At 38.4% G+C, this 18977-nt stretch overlaps 3 protein-coding genes across 5 annotated transcripts; 1 reads left to right on the top strand and 2 right to left on the bottom strand.

The window, feature by feature from the left end:
• Positions 1–1233: 1233 nt before the first annotated feature.
• On the bottom strand, positions 1234–2655 carry LOC113081053 (DNA-directed RNA polymerase III subunit RPC10-like). The gene is made up of 3 exons (XM_026253107.1): positions 2413–2655; positions 1651–1738; positions 1234–1504 (listed from the first exon to the last, which is right to left on the bottom strand). Exons 1-3 carry the CDS (start codon positions 2521–2523, stop codon positions 1377–1379), a joined length of 327 nt encoding a protein of 108 aa, XP_026108892.1. The 5' UTR covers positions 2524–2655; the 3' UTR covers positions 1234–1376.
• Positions 2656–2863: 208 nt separating this feature from the next.
• LOC113081051 (U11/U12 small nuclear ribonucleoprotein 25 kDa protein-like) lies at positions 2864–4584 on the top strand. Of its 2 annotated transcripts, XM_026253105.1 has the most exons (6): positions 2864–2912; positions 3040–3272; positions 3388–3478; positions 3550–3655; positions 3734–3808; positions 3935–4584. In XM_026253105.1, the coding sequence occupies exons 2-6, from the start codon at positions 3069–3071 to the stop codon at positions 3990–3992; spliced, it is 534 nt and encodes a 177-aa protein (XP_026108890.1). In that variant the 5' UTR covers positions 2864–2912; positions 3040–3068; the 3' UTR covers positions 3993–4584. The 2 variants fall into 2 exon arrangements, with proteins under 2 accessions (XP_026108890.1, XP_026108889.1); XM_026253104.1 differs by lacking the exon at positions 2864–2912 and having other exon boundaries at positions 2929–3272.
• A 3541-nt stretch (positions 4585–8125) lies between these two features.
• LOC113081049 (MKL/myocardin-like protein 2) lies at positions 8126–18317 on the bottom strand. Of its 2 annotated transcripts, none has more exons than XM_026253101.1 (13): positions 18166–18317; positions 16887–16962; positions 16637–16777; positions 16360–16520; positions 15928–16056; positions 14427–14674; positions 13734–13902; positions 12924–13655; positions 12721–12840; positions 11207–11323; positions 10854–10988; positions 10214–10274; positions 8126–10135 (listed from the first exon to the last, which is right to left on the bottom strand). In XM_026253101.1, exons 1-13 carry the CDS (start codon positions 18250–18252, stop codon positions 9675–9677), a joined length of 2637 nt encoding a protein of 878 aa, XP_026108886.1. In that variant the 5' UTR covers positions 18253–18317; the 3' UTR covers positions 8126–9674. The 2 variants fall into 2 exon arrangements, with proteins under 2 accessions (XP_026108886.1, XP_026108887.1); XM_026253102.1 differs by having other exon boundaries at positions 10854–10970.
• Between the last annotated feature and the right edge of the window lie 660 nt (positions 18318–18977).

The raw sequence follows: 18977 nt of genomic DNA, 5'->3' as shown, positions 1-18977 counted from the left end.
TTTGACGCACTGCTTATCGGTGAGCGGGATTTCTTTGGTTTTTCTATAGCGAATACCGTTTTGAATGATCCATGGCCATTTTCTCTTGTTCGTTTTGACAACAAAGTTTCAGCTTCTTGCTTCTCTCACAACATAAACGCGAAGATATTTTTCTGTACTGTATATGGATATATGCAATTTCCCGCAAAATCCGTCCCGACACCTCTAAAATACAAATTATTATTATAGGGTGATCAAGTTGTTTTGGGTAAATAACCGACATGGTTTGCACTCACTCTTTAGTTATATATATATATATATATATATATATATATATATATATATATATATTTTTTTTTTTTTTTTTTCTTTCTTATTAAGAGGTTACATAGTGTAATTTCAAAAGAAGATTCAGTTAATTCTGTTTACCTGTTAGACAATCTGCCAACATTATAGCTATTTCACAATCAGACTTTACGTCCTTTTCCATTGTACTATTTAACACAAAAGAAACATGTAGCAATCTGTCTGTAAATAGATATAAACCTGGTGTCTCATTGTATATTATCTTTTTAATCAGATCTGTCCAGTGAACATTGGCTCTATATTCCATATGCAGTCATTACAGAAATAACTTTAGCCACATTCAGTTCTGATTTCAAAATATCCAGCAGAAATCCCAATGTACTATTTTCTGACTGAAAAAATTACTTAATCCTATCTGCCATAATTTCATTCCCTCACCCATGACTTGTAATATAATTAAGATACCTCTCCATCATCTGCAAAAACTACATGTCTGTTATAATCTCCAGTAAATATGTATGCATGATGGGATTTTACTTGCACAATCCTGTCTGGCTCCCTTTAATTTAATATGCTCTTGACTACTTAGGTCTACTTGCTTTGTGAAGTGACTTGATGCTGTTGAAGACAATAAATGTCAAGCTTGTGTTACATGAATGCAGCTGTAGATAGATGCCTTGAGAATAGTATATGGCACTTCACCAGATGCCATGCTCAACTCAAGTCTTAATTAAATGTGTATGTAAAACAAAACGTATGGACTCATTATTTGAACAAATAAAAAGATAAACTGTGTTATATATGAGAAGTTGTTTTTTTACTTGCACACGCACGCACAAACACACACACAGTCATCATGCCAGAACAACCAAGCTGTAAATCATGTAGTTACTGTCATAATGATGCATTCACATTTCATAATGGTGAAAATAAAGTAGTTGATGCATAAAGGGTGTCTGGGTTTTAATCCAAATAAATGCCACCGTTTTAGCTACAAGAAATAAATATAAAATCTTCTGATGAAAACCGTATATTCTATTATGAGGACATATTCTGAGCCTCAAACAAAGTCCGAAACCGAGGTCTCTGATTTAATCTCTCCAACGATGCCCACATTGTATATTGCAGCACTTGTAGAAGGTTGTCATTGGTTCATCGGCAGATCTAGTCTGAATCTGCATAAAGTAGGCCCTTGGGTGCTCACATTTTGGACAAGGTTCTTTAAAGAAAAAATGAGAAAGTGTTACACCTCATAACAAATCTAGAAGGATTACAAATGTTAATTTAAAGCCACCAGAATGTATCGTCAAATATTCATTAGGCATACAAGTAGTGTTTTTATTGCACTAGGATACACTGTTTTACCTGGAGTGGAATCCACATTTTCCCAAGCAGCAGAGCCCCCGAGAACATCATCAACCTCCTTCAGCTTGGGGTACTTCCTGTTATTCACCTGCCAAAATAATCAATAGTTAGATCAGATATATGTGTGTTTTATGTTGACAGAGTCTCAAAAACTAGTGACAGCATTTTTGGTCAATGTTCTAATTGAGGAGTCCTTTCTCTCCTATATCATTCCAAAGACTGCTTTGTAGTGCATGTGAATGTAATCCAGACATACTACATCGTGTTGTGATTGTCATTTAATCTTGTACTCTTTTTCATATCGCCTAGTACATATTAGTGACGTAACGTTATGTATATTCCGATACAGCAACTAAATAAAAAAAATCACATTATTTCTCCAGCGTTCGAATAAACTCATATATGATATAAAATAACAAAAAAAATGAATTTTGAATGGAAAATGTACATTGTTTAATGCTAATGTGGTGTGCTATATCGTCATAATGTGAATAAACATGAATCGTAAATATTCGAATCAATCGAATCGAATGTCCACATATTAACGTTACGTATGTTTGAATCGAACAATAATTTTATCCCACCTAACAGTTATCTTAATCGAAGGTTCACGTCATCAGATATGCTGGCATCATAATGTCCTATCATTTCATCTTCAACGTATTTTAATGCGTTCCATTCAAAACACAACACGGGTTATCACGTATTTTAATGAAACGCATTTTAATAAAAAGTGTATAACTGTTATTAGTAACTCATTACCTTCCTGGTGATGTTGTGCACATATGGACATGTATTACACGCGAATCTGAAGCATTTCTGCCCCTCTTCCACGATTAACACATTCCCACAGGTTGGACAAAACAGCAGCATTTTCAAGCGGTTATATATAATACTGAATACTAAATACTGTTATTTTATGATGCAACCAAAGTTGGTGTTTACACACATTCTCGCTACAGGAAACACATGGCGGTGGGTGAATGTTCCTCAGTATTCTGAGCTCGGCAAGAAACGAAATATTAACGCGAATAAACATTAATTATTGGCCATATAATAGTCTTATATATACTTAGACATGTCAGAAAATATATAAATGTTAAATAAAAATATTAAAATGTAAAGAAACGTATCTGAGATATCAAGTCATAATACAAAAACGTATGCGGAACTGAAGTTTGGTGCATCATAAAAATGTTCCGATAGCGTGTTTGTTAAAAAAGTGGATATAAGGACAGCTGGCACGTATCAGAACTGTAGATGTAATTTTTTTTTTTTTTTTTTTTTACAAAATAATTGACCAGCTATGTAATTTAATTCGGTTTAAATTAACGAATAGTTTAATAAACATAAAAATAGAATCTGACACTTGAATGTCTTGTATTTCAGGATAGTTTTCGCTTATTGTCAGTTTATAAATGGATGAATTAAAGGAAGGATCCCTAAAGAATGTCGACCAGGGCGAGTTAGGGGAGAAAAGTGTTGTCGATGAAATTAAAGAAGAGCAAGAAGAAGAAGAGGAGGACGAGGAGGACTTGCCCCACTCTGAATTCCTTGACATCTTTGAGGAAGGCCTGGCTCTGATGGTGCAGGACCCTTTACTTTGCGACCTGCCAATCCAGGTCGACCATCAGATAATTGGTTTAATAGAATAATATCACAATAAGCTATATATCTGAATGTATTAATCCATAATGCCTAGAATTCTAAATCTTTTCTGCTCTTTGAAATGTTCAGGTCACACTGGAGGAGGTGAACTCTCAGGTGGCTCTGGAATACGGTCAAGCCATGACTGTTCGTGTTTGTAAGGCTGATGGAGAAGTCATGCGTGAGTTTTCTGGCTGTTAGTCACCACTGTCATAAATGTATTGATTCTAACTGGAGCAAATCTCTTCACAGCTATTGTGGTTGTGCAGTCTGCTACGGTTCTGGATCTGAAGAAAGCCATTCGCAGATATATGGAGCTGAAGCAACAGCGAGAGGGGGGTGTCAAACACATCAGCTGGTGAGACGTTACAAAAGTATGCGATGTGATTCAGGATAGGATTTTTTCTTTCAACCCTAATCTACTTTCTCTGTCAAGGAAATATGTGTGGAGGACATTTCATCTGGTCTTCAATGCAGAAAAATTAGAAGATGACAAAAGAAAGCTTAAGGAGTGAGTTCAAAAAAACCTGTTGCTTCTGTGGAAATGTGTTAACGTTTATTCATTTTTGTACACAATAGTAGCTGTGCTTAGAATTCTGATATGTTTTGGATGTGATTGTGTTTCCTCTGTCCTCAGCTACGGGATCAGGAACAGAGATGAAGTGACGTTTTTGAAGAAACTGAGGATGAAATGAACGGAGACTATTGCCAGTTTTCTTTAATAGGCCACATTTGTAAATAGATATTTAAAGGAATTGTTTGCACAAAAATGAAGAAAAAAAACCTTCATGATGTTCTGTTCCAAACACTGTTTACTGCAATTTTTTTTTCTGTGAAACAACAACAACAACAAAAAGATCTCTTTCTCTATATTTTTTTTTTTATTTTTCTTTGTAGCCTTTTAAACTGTTATTTTCCATAAAATAGCAACATTTTCGTGACCTCCAGCTATGGTCACCATGAACCCTGAGTAAAAATGCTTTTGAAAGACTTTGTTTATTTCCTAATCCTGTGAAGGTGGACACTTGTTAAAGCAATTATTGTAACAAGTATCTTTAATAATTATTTTTAGAATACACTTTATAAAGGCTGTCATTTTTACTGAGACAGAAAGCCAAACCATCACATTTGCAAGCACAACACCTAGTTATTAACATCTATACTTCCACAAAGCAGCTGATTCACTGGAAGAACATGTCTCCTAAAGTGCTTTAAAGTCATAATTGTTGTGTTTGATGTTTATTTTATATTGATTAAAAACAATTAAACCTGAACATGATGAAAATGAGTTGTTTTCAAAAGTGTATTTTAATGTTGGTTTTTAAGATGCGTAATAGATGCATGTAGTTTAAGACCCTTGTCACGATTGAGAGTTATTAGTAAAATACAGGTAAACCACACACTTTAAATATTATGAACAGGTTCCTCATACTGTTCCACTGCAGTACGGTGAGCCAGGCTCTTATTTCCATATTACTGCAAAGTGAAGAGCAACTGAAGAGACGCTGCAGCACACATGGGTAATTATTATTATTTATTTTTTTATATATAGATATTTATTATCGATTCCCATTGTAATTGCACTTGGGTTAAGTAGAGTTCTCATATCAGGAATAAACCATTGTATTAAACAATTCTCCTGTATTCTTGACTAGACGCTCTAGAGCTATCAAGTTTTGTTGTGAAACTAATTTATCTTTTTTAGACGCGACGCTGTATGAAGGTTTGAGGCTTTTGGAGGTTTAAGTGACTCATCATCTCAACCCTCAACATGCCTGAAGAACAGCTGACGAACACTTCTGAGGAGCTGAACCGGCTGTCCTTTCGCAGACAGCAGCTGATGGACAAACGCAACATCCTGGCAATGCTCATCCAGTTCAAGCGAAACAACGGCCAAAATGAGCAACGTGAGTCCCATTAGCTGAAACGACTTGATAACAGAAGCCAAATAAACAGTGAAAGACATTTAGAGCTTATTCTTGAATTTGGTTATATATGCAAACATAGCGATTTTCTTCTCTGTATGTAAGGGTCGGGATAAACTGATGTAACTCACACTAGATCTTGTGACCAACAGAGTATTCCAGAGAGACCGAAGAACTTAAAGAAATTGATGAGCAGCTTAACATTCTCTCTGAGAAGAAGATTCAACTGGAGAATAAACAAGGAAGTTTAAGAAGGACTCCTTTAATAGGTATGACACTCTGAGGTTTGATATGTTGAACAGTATTTAGGAAATACACTTACACATTTGGAATTTGCCCTCTGTTTTTGTGTTTGAAGGAATAGATCATATGTCATTTTCATTATGTCCATATGTTTTTATTGTTTTAGACACAACGGTTTCAACTGATGTGATAATTATAGAGAGTCCACCACCTTATCCAGGTTAGTAGTTTCTACAGTAGTTTAATTGAAGTGAGGTAAGGTGTTTTTTAAGATGAGAGACAACCACGCAAATACAAAATCCAACCAGACCAGAGCTTCTTGAAAGCGGCTCATGTTTGTTTCTCTCAGCTCCTCGGGTGATTCTGGATGTTCAGCAACTACCTCGACACTCCTCTCAGACGCAGTGTCCATACTGTCACCAGTTTGTAACCACGGACGTAACAACCAAAGCTGGCAGTGCGACCTATATTGTGTGTTTAATTTCCATTCTTTTTTGGTGAGTTGAACTCTGTCTTCTGACATTTTACTTTATTAGCTTTAGTCTAATGTATGCCCACTATTCCATTGCGATTAGCAGTTTATATTTCCGTTAAGGGTTAAACATGACATATTTGTGTTCTGGACTGTTTCTTGTGTAGTTGTGTGGCTGGTTGCTGTGTAATCCCGTTCTGCGTGGATGGATGCAAAGACGTCGTTCACAAGTGTCCAAAGTGTCGTAGTCACATAATAACATGCAAAAAGCTCTGAGGACTGGAATTTTTGAATCCACGTCATGTGAAAGGTTGCTGGAATGGTTTCTGGCAATGACATCCTGAACGTTTTACAGGGACGGTCCCCATGGAATTACCTGGAGTGCCTTTCTTTGAGGATACGGTGGCGATATGTCATGGTTCTCTCTTTGAGGGGACTGAGCCAACTTTTCGGTTTTCCTTAAAGCTTACCTCCAGAACTAAAAATACCAAAGGGAAAATGTAAGACAACTGGATCTTCAGGGTGACATCCGTCTTCTGCTAGGAATTTTAAGAGCATTCAATGGCACATTTGAATTTTGGGTTGAATACTTGCTAAAGCACTGAACACTTTCAGGTTCTACAGGAATGTAAAAAAATGGAATCAAGACACAACCAGGGTTTCTGCAGGCCTTCATTAAACCGTCTGACCATTTAAGGCCTGAAAACAGCAGAAAGTCAAGATACATTTATTTGATATGCAAATATAAAATGAAGTCTTGGAAAAACTGCACACTTTTAGGTGTGTTTATACTTAATAAATATCTGTAACGATGTGGTTTTTTCAAGCTGATTTTTTGAGCCTATTGACTGATATTTGGGGGGGGGGGGTCAATCACCGAAGGTGTGTAGGTAAACATTGTATCCGTTAGTTTTATTCTTCTTCTTCCGCTCGAGTCTATGGCAGCTCAGAACTTTATTTTCCACTGTCTGAATTTGCACTCATGCTTATTTAGAACTCTAAGGGATGTTTATTTAGATGTAAAATGCTATATTTTATGAATGCATTAGCGTATCATTACAAAACTCTGTATGTGTTTTCATCACCATGCCCTGAAGGTATTCAAAACATTTCAATCTTGTGGTCAAAAAGTAGCCTATAATGAAATGTCAAACCATTTTAATAGCTTTCGATTAGTATTGCCTATTACTGTATTCTTCTTTAATTTTTTGTAAGTGATAAAGTTTGAAGCTGTATTTTTAAACTTTGAAGTATTGCTAATACAAGCCATTTTCTGCTACTGCGAGACATTTACATGTTGAAAACATGGACATATTGTGTTCCCTTCAATTTATTCCTTAAAAGTTTATTTAGTTTATTTCAAGTCTTAAATTTACCTCTATAAAATCTGCAGAAACCCTGGTAATATTTTGTCACCATAAGTCTGATTCTGTTTGTAGTGTGTTGTAGAGTACGAGTTCTTCACAGCTGATTAAAAACAATTCTACATTATTTTAGCTTGTTTTGTAGGTTATAAATTGCAAAGTTGTCTTTGAGAAAATACTGTCTTTGCTAAAATGTCAAAATGACAAGTCTATTTATTGAGTTGTTCGCTTTCTTTGTATCATAAGTAAGGTTATGTGCGGCCTTTGGAAGGCCATAAAAGTACATTTTTAATGGTTTCAAATACAGGAACATTTTAATGATAAAAGGCTGTATATACAATAAAGATATGTACAAAGATTACCTCCAAACATTATTTACAGTTGCACAAATACATTTGTGTAAAATGTATATTGTAAAAATATATACACTGTGCAAAATATGAGGCATACAATCTATGTCACACTTCAAAGGGTCAGTAAGATTTCAATTACTTTGATGTTGAAAATAAAGGTACAGAACTCCTAATAATCTTTAAAGGTTTACGATAGGAGTTTACTCCAAAGCAGGTCTTTTTTCACACTAAAAATATATAGAGAGAGACATAAAAAGTGTGATAAAAATATGTGAGAACTGCATAAATGCAAAAAATTGTATGTTTAGAAAAGTAAAAGCTTTGGGTCTCTGATAGAGACAAAACGATGGTATCCCTTTAGAAATTACATTTCTAAATATAGAAATACATTCTTTTTGACAACATGTTTGGATAAGGAACTGATTGTCAACGAGTTCACTCCAAGGTCAAGTAAGTGCACTATTTGGCATATTTTTTTTTACAAAGTGTCTAAAATGAAATCTGCCAAACACTGAAAGAAAACATTTCATAGTGAAACATCTGAAGGGAGTGGTGAGAAGAAATTCATTCAGCTGTCTGTCCCAGCAGATGTCGCTACATTGTCACATTTTATAAGAAATAAGAACTAATAACAAATAAATGAGAAAATGAGGTTTAGGTACATTAACAAAGGCAAATTACCTGCCAACTACCTGTATTTCAGTGGTAACGAAGAAAGAAACTTAAATTCTGTGAAATATCGAGAATCTGGCTTTAACTACATCCAAAACAAACAGCTGCTCTCTGATGTAGTTCTGATCGCCTCATCTGAATATGGAAATTTCACTGGTCCTGTTTAGTGTTGTTTGTCTGGTCAAGACACGCAACAATGGCAGTTCAGAATGCAAGATTTGAATATCTCTAGCTCTACTCTTTTGAATGAGATAATAATGGCCCCTGGTCAGGCATTTGTGTGCCCCCCTCCCTCCCTCCCTCTCTTTGGCCCCATGCTGGCATTGGTAAACAAACTCGCTCTGGCCTTTTCCCAGTCCATGCACCGAATGATTTCGAATGTTTAGAAATTGAATGCTATTATTTAGCTGCCACAATTTCAAGTATCCTAACGCAACGGTTAACAGCTCATTGAACATGGCGGGTGGTAGTAACTGTAAATAAGCCATTAGACAGGTTCCTTTAAATGCAGATGACATCACATTTGTATTACCATGGCACACTGTTTAAATCACAATTTTCTAACATTTGCAAACTCTGTAGTTAAAAAGACTACAGAAAAAATTTTCAGCTGTTTTTTGGGGTCCAAAACTTTCAAGCTTCAGAACGGATATAGAGGCAGCATATAATGAATCCATAAGAATAATTTTGTATGATGTACAGATTTTAAGCCTTTATTATGATTGGTCACGTGATGTGCGACATTCAGTGAGGTTTTGACATTTAGAGTTGTGATCAAATGTTTGTATTGTGATGCACATCTGAGTGAAACATGTTGTTTACTGAATAAATGTATGGGTTTCAGCTGAAAAAACATCACTCATCAGGTCACTTTCTATGTTTTTAACTACTTGCTCACCTGGATGAATGTTGTTTTAATTTCATGCCAACTTTATGGTTCTTCAAGAAAAATTTCATTTTTTTAATGTGTTTGAATGTTTTGGTGTGGTTTGAAAGTGAATAAAGAGTTAAAATGTGTATCTTTTCCTTCAAAGAAAGTGATATTTTAGAAGATGATCATTAGATCATGCCTTTACGTCCTTTTTGGAGCTTGAAAGTTTGGACTCCAATGATTTTTATGGACAAATGGTGTCTCTACATTCTTCTTCTGCCTTGAAAGAGGTGTTGGTGACAGTAACAGCACATAAACCTACATGTATAGGCACAATTGAGAAAAGATGATGCTACATCATTTAATGAGTGGTTTTCCCACAGATCCTCAGAACCCATGAAGTCTGAAACACTGAGCTCTTTAAGTGCTTGTCTGCCACCGCAGATCTTTTCAGAGTGTCTCCATCCATTTGTGAGCTCAGTCCCAGTGTAACTGTAAATCAGTGGAGTCCAAGAAATCAGATGAAAAGCCTGCAGTCGGTGAGCAGAGACCAGCACGTCCTGGAATCGTAAGGTCCAGCCATTCCATGTTGTCGAGGCCTGCATCTTGTAGAGTAAGGGTGGAAGGCAGCGTGTCGGTGAAGGTCAGATCCGAAGTGTCCATTGGGGAGTGGGGCCGCTCCAGCAGCTGGTTTTTAAGCTCCTCCATCATTCTCAGGGTCCGTGGCTCAGTGCCCTCCAGCAGGGCTTCCAACTGGTTATCGGACGCCAGAGCCTCCAGGCTGGATGGAGGTGCTTGGGTTTGGCTGGGTGTGCAGGCAACATGTATCTGAGGGGGAGGACGAGACAGCACTGTGTTGATGGGCAGGGTGGTGATGTTTGCTGTCACCGGAAGAAGTTTGTCCAGAGAGGCATCCTGCCTAGACAGAGGGGAGATTTCTGTAAAAGCAAAGAAAATGGTTTAGTTACACAAATCTATTGCAGCTGAAATCAAATACCCGTTTTGACCTTTCTCACCTCCACTCTCGATCAAAACATCAAACAAATCGTCCATGTGCTGACTGGTAGCAGTGGGAACCTTTATGGAAGAATACAAGTTATTAAGAGAGCAGAAAGTGTTTGAAATAGATTACAAAGTTTTTAATATTAGTACTGTGCCATTTAAATGGAGTTGGAAATAATACAATTTTGAGCACGTCTGTTAAATGTCTGTTAACCTAAATCCCAGAGCATTCTTCGTTTTTTATGCGTATATCAGTGTATGCGTACAGTATATATGACATACATTTCATCATCAACATATTCTACAACGGAGCACTATGTATTCTTTCAATAATTCATCTGTCCACAAGGTGGCACCACTATTGTTTAATTTTTGCAAAAGAAATGGAAAAGACAGAACTACAACAACAAACTACTAGAGACGGTAGCAACAAAAGATACCAGCGTTGATGAGCAGGTTAAGAAAATCCCACAACTCTAGTATAAACAACATTTTTATTAGTCATAACTTCTGGAGAGAAATGGTGCAGACATTGCATAAAGATGAATCTTTTGAGTGCTCATGTGTCGAGTGCTATCAAGTAGTGCATACTTCGAAAGGCTATCTGGTCAGGTGTCAAAACTGAAGTATACTTTGGACTTTACTTTAAATTACCTGCATTGTTGCTTGTAGACCTCTGGTCTGTTTGACGGCCTCCTCGTAACGGGGTGGGTCTTTGCTCATCGGGCTATGGTGACTGGGGAACGTCGATGGTTGAAAGATATAGTTGAGCTGACAGGGCGAGGGAGGCTGGACAAAACATATAAACTTTCAAACTGTGAAATCGCCGGCCCTTGTGGCAAAACTAAGTAAGGAATGTGTGTTTGTTTTGCATTAGGAGTTCTAAACCATTTTTGAGTACATTAAAGCTTGAGAAGGAGCTTGTGCTAGCTAGGAGAATTTGTGTTAATGTACTTTCATATACTGAGTATTTTACAGGACATAACAGACAGGACAGCTTGTCTTACTTTGTTAATGGGTCCATTTGTGTGTCTGGATGAGTTGTTGAGAAAGCAATGGGGCATGTCTGCCATGGGCTGGTTCTGGTTCTGGTTCTGCCTGTAGCTTCCACAAATGGGTGAAGCCTGTAAACAGCAGGAAGGCAGTTTTAGGCCCAGTACGCTGTGTAAGAAATATCAGTGTGTAAACCTTTTGTTCTCGAACCAACTCTTTCTGATTTTCTCTGTGCTCTCAGGTCTGTGTTTGATGTTGTTGAGAGGGTAATGTATCACCTGAACTCAACCGCTATTGCCACGGTAACATCAGAGATAAGCACAGAACACATTGCACGCCTCAGAAAGGCTTTCCATTTCAACCTACGTGCCAAATAAGAGAGAAATGCGTCTTGGCCTTGTCATCACAATAGTGAGCTGAACTGGATTTATGAAGTGCGGGAACATTAAAAGCGAGAGGAAAGATCAAGATATACAAGAATAACAACACAACTCAGATCATATGGTGTATTACTTTATGGTGTATTAATTGTTGTATTAATGTTTTTATTTTACTGCAAAGAAAAATAATATTTGTGATTTGTGGTGTCTTTTAAATTAGAATTGTGCATAATGAATATCGTAATTACTTTGTATGTCTAAAGTAGCTTATATAATTAGTGCCAGCTCTGATGCTGCCCTCAGTCTGGGCCCGAAAAGTTGTGCTTGAACACACTGCAAAGACTACAGCCAATGGTCAACTAGCACATATTTTCTGAGCCTACTTGAGCGGAAATTACTCTCCATACCAGCAGATGGCAGTAATATGTATTAGTCATTATAATAGGAAAACCTTATACAAATCATACGCAATGCCTCGTTTGCTTATTTTCATAATTGCTGTTCTTGTTCGCTAATGCCGGTTTCACAACTGCACGATTTTCAAAGAGGTCGGATCGCTGCTCTTTTCAAACTGCACAATTGTCTGGAGTACCATCAAGTTGCTGTTGTGTGCACACTACACCACGGGCGTCACACATTACACAACTTTGTTAATAGTAGGAATCGCCGATACCTCTGCCTTGTCTACAAAATGTTTCCCCACAAAAGCCTGCAATCCAAGTTGTCTGTACACTGAATTGCAGTGAAAAATAAAAAAATAAAGTAAATGAAGGAGAAAATGGATGCTTGCTGATGTTCTTCATTGGCTGTAGTTAGTCACCAAAGTCACACTGCAATGTGTGTGAATTGCTGACAGGTCCAAATATTTAGCATGCCAAAAATCTCACAGGCATCAGTGACGCATCGGTACTTCTCTCAGATCGCATCTTTGATAACTCTACACGACTGTCACTCGCATGAACGAGCAGTGATTTTTCAGCGAGATTGTGTGTGTAAGTGGTTGCTTACTGGTCCAAATAAAAACCGCCACCCCTAAACTTCTATAACTCTGTCTCTAGACATCGATCAGGACCCCACTTTAATGTCTTCCAGAGTTCACCCTTCTGATCATTCACAAGATGTAAATCATAAAGAAGTGATCTGCTCACTTGAGGTGGAGATGGCGTCTGACTCGAATGCTGTTGTAATATTGTGTTGTTGGACGTCTGTGTTTGCAGAAGTGGTGTTTGGATGATTCTGGGCAATGTTGGTTGGAGAATGGTCTGCGCCTGTAAAAAGTATTAAAAAAAAATCAATTTTATACATTTTCTTCACTGTAAATAGAACTGGCATATTATGAATGTTTAGAGACCTGTGTGCTGATGGGGTTGTTGGACAGGCTGATAGGCAGCAGGATTTGTGTGGCTGGCTGAGTGTTGATCTGTGTCTTCTGATGCAATACTTGAGGGACTTGCTGGGTGTTGATATAGAACTGCTGGACTGGAGTGTGGTGAAGCTGGGCATGTGGCTCTTCCTGTTTCACACCTGGAGTTTGTGGCAGGGGACTCTGCTTGGAGTTGCAGCTCTGGGTGGTGCCGATCTCCTCTTTGACCTGGACTGATGGATTGGGTTCAGGCTGCTGCCCCCCGCCCTGCTGACTCCTTTTCTCCACCTCCAGCTGCATCTTCAGCTCCTCCACCAGCCGCTGCTCCTGCTCCAGCTTACGCATGAGTTCCTCAATCTGACGCTCCTTTTCATGAAGACGCTGGTCTTTTTCGGACACCTTGATGTCCATGTCTTCAGGTGTGGGTTTGAGGGGTGAAGTGCCTGCTGGTGGACGGGCTGGAGACAACATGCATACAGCTTTGGTGGGACCATCTCTGCAGTCCTCCATACTGATATTGGAGGCTTCAGACTGCTCAGGAGAAATGGGAGGAGTTGTGCTCATGCTGTCAGGCTGTAGAGGAGCTTTGGAGATGTTTGCATCCATTGTTGTAGCAGATTGAGAGTTCTCCTGGTGGGCCTTCAACCTTTCTATGAGATCTGTCTTTGTGCCGGACACAGGAAGTCCACGCCATTTCAACTCCATCTTAAGCTCAGCCACCTAGAGGACCAAAGAACAGCTATAGCTCTGCATACTTATGTATTCTAGGAGCAGGAAATAAATGAGCATATCACCCACCTTCATCTCATCTAGGTTGGTAGGCAGAGACCCGGTTTTACGACCGGTCACAGTGTTGTTGGGATGCGAAGGAGCCGTATTGAGAAGAGATACCACAATAGGAGCCGGAAGACTAGGGCTGGTGCTCAGGGTGATGTTGGGGCAGCTGTTCTGACTCTCAGCTACTGGCCTGTAGAGGTGTACGAGGGATTTTAAATGCAATGGGAACTTCCTGTTCCCTCATCATTCACAATAAACAGCCTTTCTACATAATAGAAGCAGAGGTCTATCTTGTGGCCAAAATGGGAAATAATGTGAGGAACTGCCGTAACCACGGCTTGGGTGATGACAGGTATGTTAGACAAGATTAATAGGTGAAACCATTTTTTAAAGGCAATCGCTCATAGCACACAACATTCACATTCTTTTCTGAGTTGCATACTTCTGCTGCAAAGCAACCAGGCTCACAGTAAATCCTTTTAGAGTCAAGAGCTGAAACTGATATTTCAGAATCATATGCAATTGCACTGGTACGTAACCAATGACTCAACTGAAATGACATTACACAAAGAGAAATAGCATTATGTTTAGCATGTGCCCATTACATATTATGTGAATTATTCAACAAAATTGGTTGTGAAAAATGTTTTTTATGTCAGGGTCATAGTGACACAAGGTGCTAGTGTTAAGGGTTGTATGTCAAATGTGACATACTTGAGTGGTGCTGGTAATATGGTCTGGTAATTGTAATGCTGTTGCTGTTGGCTGAGGATCTGGAGCTGCAGGAACTGCTGCTGTTGTTGAAGCAACCGGGCATAAGCTGAGTCCATCGGGGCTTCATTTGGTTCCTGCTTCTGGTCGGGCGGGATGTACTGGTGATACTTGAGCTTCTTAATTCGTGGTTTGGGTTCTCTACTCTTCTTGCTTCGACTCTTGTCACTAGACTGTTTTGGCTGGCTTTGCTGCATGGAAACAAGGGCAGAAGAACTGAACAAACGGTGCAACCTGAAATCACACATCAAACTTACAGATCACAGTCAACACCCTCAAGCTTTGGCATGATATCACAAGTCTATTTGCTTAGTGATTTTAGGTCATTCCCATAATGTTTCAACTAGCCCAGTTTTCTTGCTAACAGATGTTGTCAGCACTCTGAGAAAAACCAGGAGCTGAGAGATTTGTGGGCAAAACCGCAAGTTTGTAATGGCTGTGAATAGGTGGGACTTGCATGAACATTACCTAAAATCACAGGAAGAGGAAACCGGATGCGTGGAGGGACATGACCCTCATTGTTCCTAAATACTGAGTCACAGGATACACATGAAAATGGTTTGGCTTCTGAGGAAGGGAGTTGAAAGTCATCAGGATGTAAAAACACACCATTTCAAGCCGGCTTATGTGCAAGCAAGCAGGTTCCCGAAACACCACCGGGTCAGCAGTGACCCTCAGTCATGGAGTAAATATGCGGAGTATGCTTTGAAGGCATGGATTATGATAAATGCAAAAGCTATTGTCTGACTCCTGTTTTTTTTTATCTTCCCAGCTTCAGTTTGTGCTCCTCCGCATTATGAGTGTTTCATTTAACCTCCAATTGAAGACAGAATACAGCTGCTAGCATTTCTAAGTCTGCATCTGCTGCTCTTCTGAAACTAACTTTGCCTAAGGTACCTTTGACAAGTTGTTCTAAACAAGCATGTTTTAAAGATATTAATACTTTAATTCAGCAAGGATGCATTCAATTGATCAAAAGTGAAAGTAAAGTTGTTTATGATAAATGCTGTTCTTTTTTCACAGTTTCCACAGAAATATTAAGCAGCACAGTGGTATCAGAGTCTCCGCAGTTGTGGTGCATTTAGAGCCAGAGTCTGCGCAGTAGTGATCATGAGGTGGAGCCGCAGTATCAAAGTCCCGCCCAAACTTCCGCAGAACCAATCACAGTCATGACACCACACCCCGTTTTTATGGCATCAAATAACTAATTATAAACAAACTTATTAAAAAAGACAACAGCTTAGTTTTTTCTCTTTTTTTTACTGTAATGCAGCATTATTACTTTATTCCATCTTTCATAGTCAGTTTGGTATATTTCGTTATTTAGCTGGAGTTGCTATTTTGCAATTATCCAGCAATACTTTGAGCAACTGACCATGATCTCAGAGGAGAAAATAAACATTGGCAGGAAATGACATCACTGTGGTTAGGAAATATGGTTTACCTTCACAAGGGTGGGTGCAGGCTTTGTGGGAGTAGCAGCAGTGACCAGCTGAATGGCAGTCATTACTCGACCATCTTCTGCTGATGTTCTGTTCAGGAAGTCTGAACTCTGGGTTGTAGGTGGACACATCTGAGATAAAAAAAGAGATTGAAAGCCATATGGCAATGAGATCAGACAGAGATGTATAAATCTAACCAGCAACACAAGGCTGATGTCTAGATAATTTACAGAGAAAACGAAGACGTAGACACTACTTGGCTCTTCTGGAGAGCTTTGTCAGTGAATTATCACTTCAGATGCTTTAATGAAAGCATTCTCGATGAGATCTTTTTTTTTTTTTTTTATCATCAGCTAACTGTAAATATTACACCTGAATATTCCTGAACTGGTTATCCGTCTGAATGTGAAATTAGGAACTGTTAAGACGCTGACCTGTAGTTTGGAGCCAGTCGGAGGCGAAACAGAGGATGGTTCAGGCAGTCTGGCTTCTACAGGAGAACAAGCAGAGCCTTGAGACTCGTGACTAGCTGGCTGCTCTGGAGACAGAGCTTCACTGCTGTCTTCATTGAAGTTATAAACATCCAGCTCTCCAACTGCAGTGTCCCAAAACAAAACAAAACATATTAGTGGTAGTGATTTCATATCCATGCCAATTCCAGTCAATTTGATGATTAAGCATGAAGATAACACAATATTTCATTGTTTGTACCAATGTCCACAGGCAGAATGTTCTTCTCCACCAGTTCCATTGGTCCAGGCCTCTGTGCAATCTTCTCATTGAGGTCATCTGCTAGACGCGCCCTCTTTAGTTTCATCTGAGTGGCTTGCAAAGAAGGCTCTGCATGGGTTTCTGAAACACACAGAACAACTTCACACCATACTTAAGATGCATGGCAAATGAAGTATCCAGGAAGTGAATTAAAAGACTCTGACAATGTTCTTTTTGTTCAGGTGCGTACCTTGTAAAATGTGCATACGGACAAGTTCAGCGCGGTTAGGTCTGCTGCGGATTTTATGCTTGAGGAAATTCTCAGTCTGTATATGATGAGAATGCAATATATATGAACTGAGTAAATGAATTAAGAATTTGCATAAAGTTCATCTCAACATTGCACTCTAGTAACCAACAAATGTCAATTTCTAGAAAACAGAGTGGCTGATGACAAACAAAGTTATGTATACAGTATTATTTAAGTAATTCAGTATATTAATGTAATCAAATCTGTTGTATTTCATTATGCAATCTCATGACTTCAGCACATTAAATGATGATAACCCATATAATGGAATTGTTGTGATTTTCCCATAACATTAAAGGGGTCATATGATGCTGCTATAAAGAACATTATTTGGTGTATTTGGTGTAATGAAATGTGTTTATGCGGTTTAAGGTAAAAAAAAAAAAACGGATTATTTTCCACTGTGCATTATTGTTTCTCCTCTGTTTCGCTATGATTTCTACAAAGCTCATCGGACTGAAAAGTGAGGAGTGCTCTGATTGGCCAGCTATCCAGTGCATTGTGATTTGCCGAATACCTCACGCATGTGACTGAAATGTTACGGCCCTTAACATATTGTGATGCTCTGTCTGGCCGGAACGACGAGACATAAACATAAATCCTTTTATAAACATGATTACTAGTTGTGTCTTCTTCTGGAAGGCCAAACAAAGTAGTTTCGCTTTCTCAATGAAACGGCGTCACACACTGAAAGTGACGAGTGAACAGAGGCGGGTAGCTTGAGGACAGTGCAGCCAGCAGTTTCTACGAAGGAGCGTTCGTTGGGCTTGTGGCAAACACATGTGACGACCCCGGGCTGGACTCCGCTTCGTCCACAGTGAAAGCCGATCCGGCAATCCACAGTGCAAAGTATACTGTGGATAAATGACATGGCGGTGGTAGCAACAAGAATACTACAACGAGAATAAAAGGTACGCCTTCTTTCTTTGCATGAACATCTGGGCGCTGTTATGCAAATCTTCCCACATAGTGATGTAGAGATGTTGGGGATGTGTTTTAATGAGCCGTTTTAGTGGGGTGTGGATGAGTCTTAACTTTATAAAGAATATCTCTGATTTGTGACTTTTGTCTTTGCAACTTTATAGATCTTCTTTATGCACCAAGAGCTTGTAACACTCCAAAGAGAAAGGAAGTGAAATCACATTATATGACCCTTTAAAGGCCAGTTCACTAGATAATGCAATAGATAATTCAAAGTGTAGGAATGTTTGATTCTTACCCTTGCCCTCTCCAGACTTCTGACTTGTCCGTGAAAAGCTCCAGGTGTTTTCAGCGCTGGAAAGAAAAATTTATTCAATGCCTTCATTTAAAAACAAGAAGTCAAATGACATTATATAAACATCACGTCTATGTGGCACAAAGCTATTTTTAAACAATTTGCTGTGTTTTACTGCTGTGTGCTAAAGAACTTCTGCTTAAAGCAAAGTTCATGCACTTATACCCTAAAGCAAACCTAAGATTGTCTTTTCTACTGAAGCTGAGCTAGAAAGTCAGCATTTTGATCCACTTTAGAGATGTGTGCTTGACAATTTATAAACTAAAACTATTTTGTTAAATTTATGCATAAAGTCATAAAGTCAATCTGCCAATGGGTAAAGAAAAATACAATTAATTCCCTGAAAACAAGGATAATAATTTTATGTAATTTTCCTTTGAGTAAATAAATAAAAAAAAATATATAAAATTTTTTATTATATATTATATATATATATATATATATATATATTTTTTTTTTTTTTTTTTTTTTTTTACTGGAAGACGAAAACAATTGGTAAAAACATTTCTGCTAGGCATATTTGAGTGGGTGTTGAACTGTCATCTGCATCCATGGTCAACAGGATATGAGCGCCTGACAGTCGTTGTGGTATGATTAGCAAAGGCATCTTTTGCTTACCCTGATTAGTCATATATCACTAACCAAATGTGGCGTCTTAAGCAGTCTGCTGCACTAACAACAACACCGGAAAGTTATAATCCTGACTTAAATATGATTAAAGAATGCAAGAATTGGTCTTGAGGTTATTAAGCATT

Source organism: Carassius auratus, unplaced genomic scaffold (genome assembly GCF_003368295.1).
Source record: "Carassius auratus strain Wakin unplaced genomic scaffold, ASM336829v1 scaf_tig00033052, whole genome shotgun sequence".
NCBI classification, from domain to species: domain Eukaryota; kingdom Metazoa; phylum Chordata; class Actinopteri; order Cypriniformes; family Cyprinidae; genus Carassius; species Carassius auratus.
Note: the sequence above shows the minus strand (reverse complement) of the source record. Positions and strands in the feature narration are given on the sequence as shown.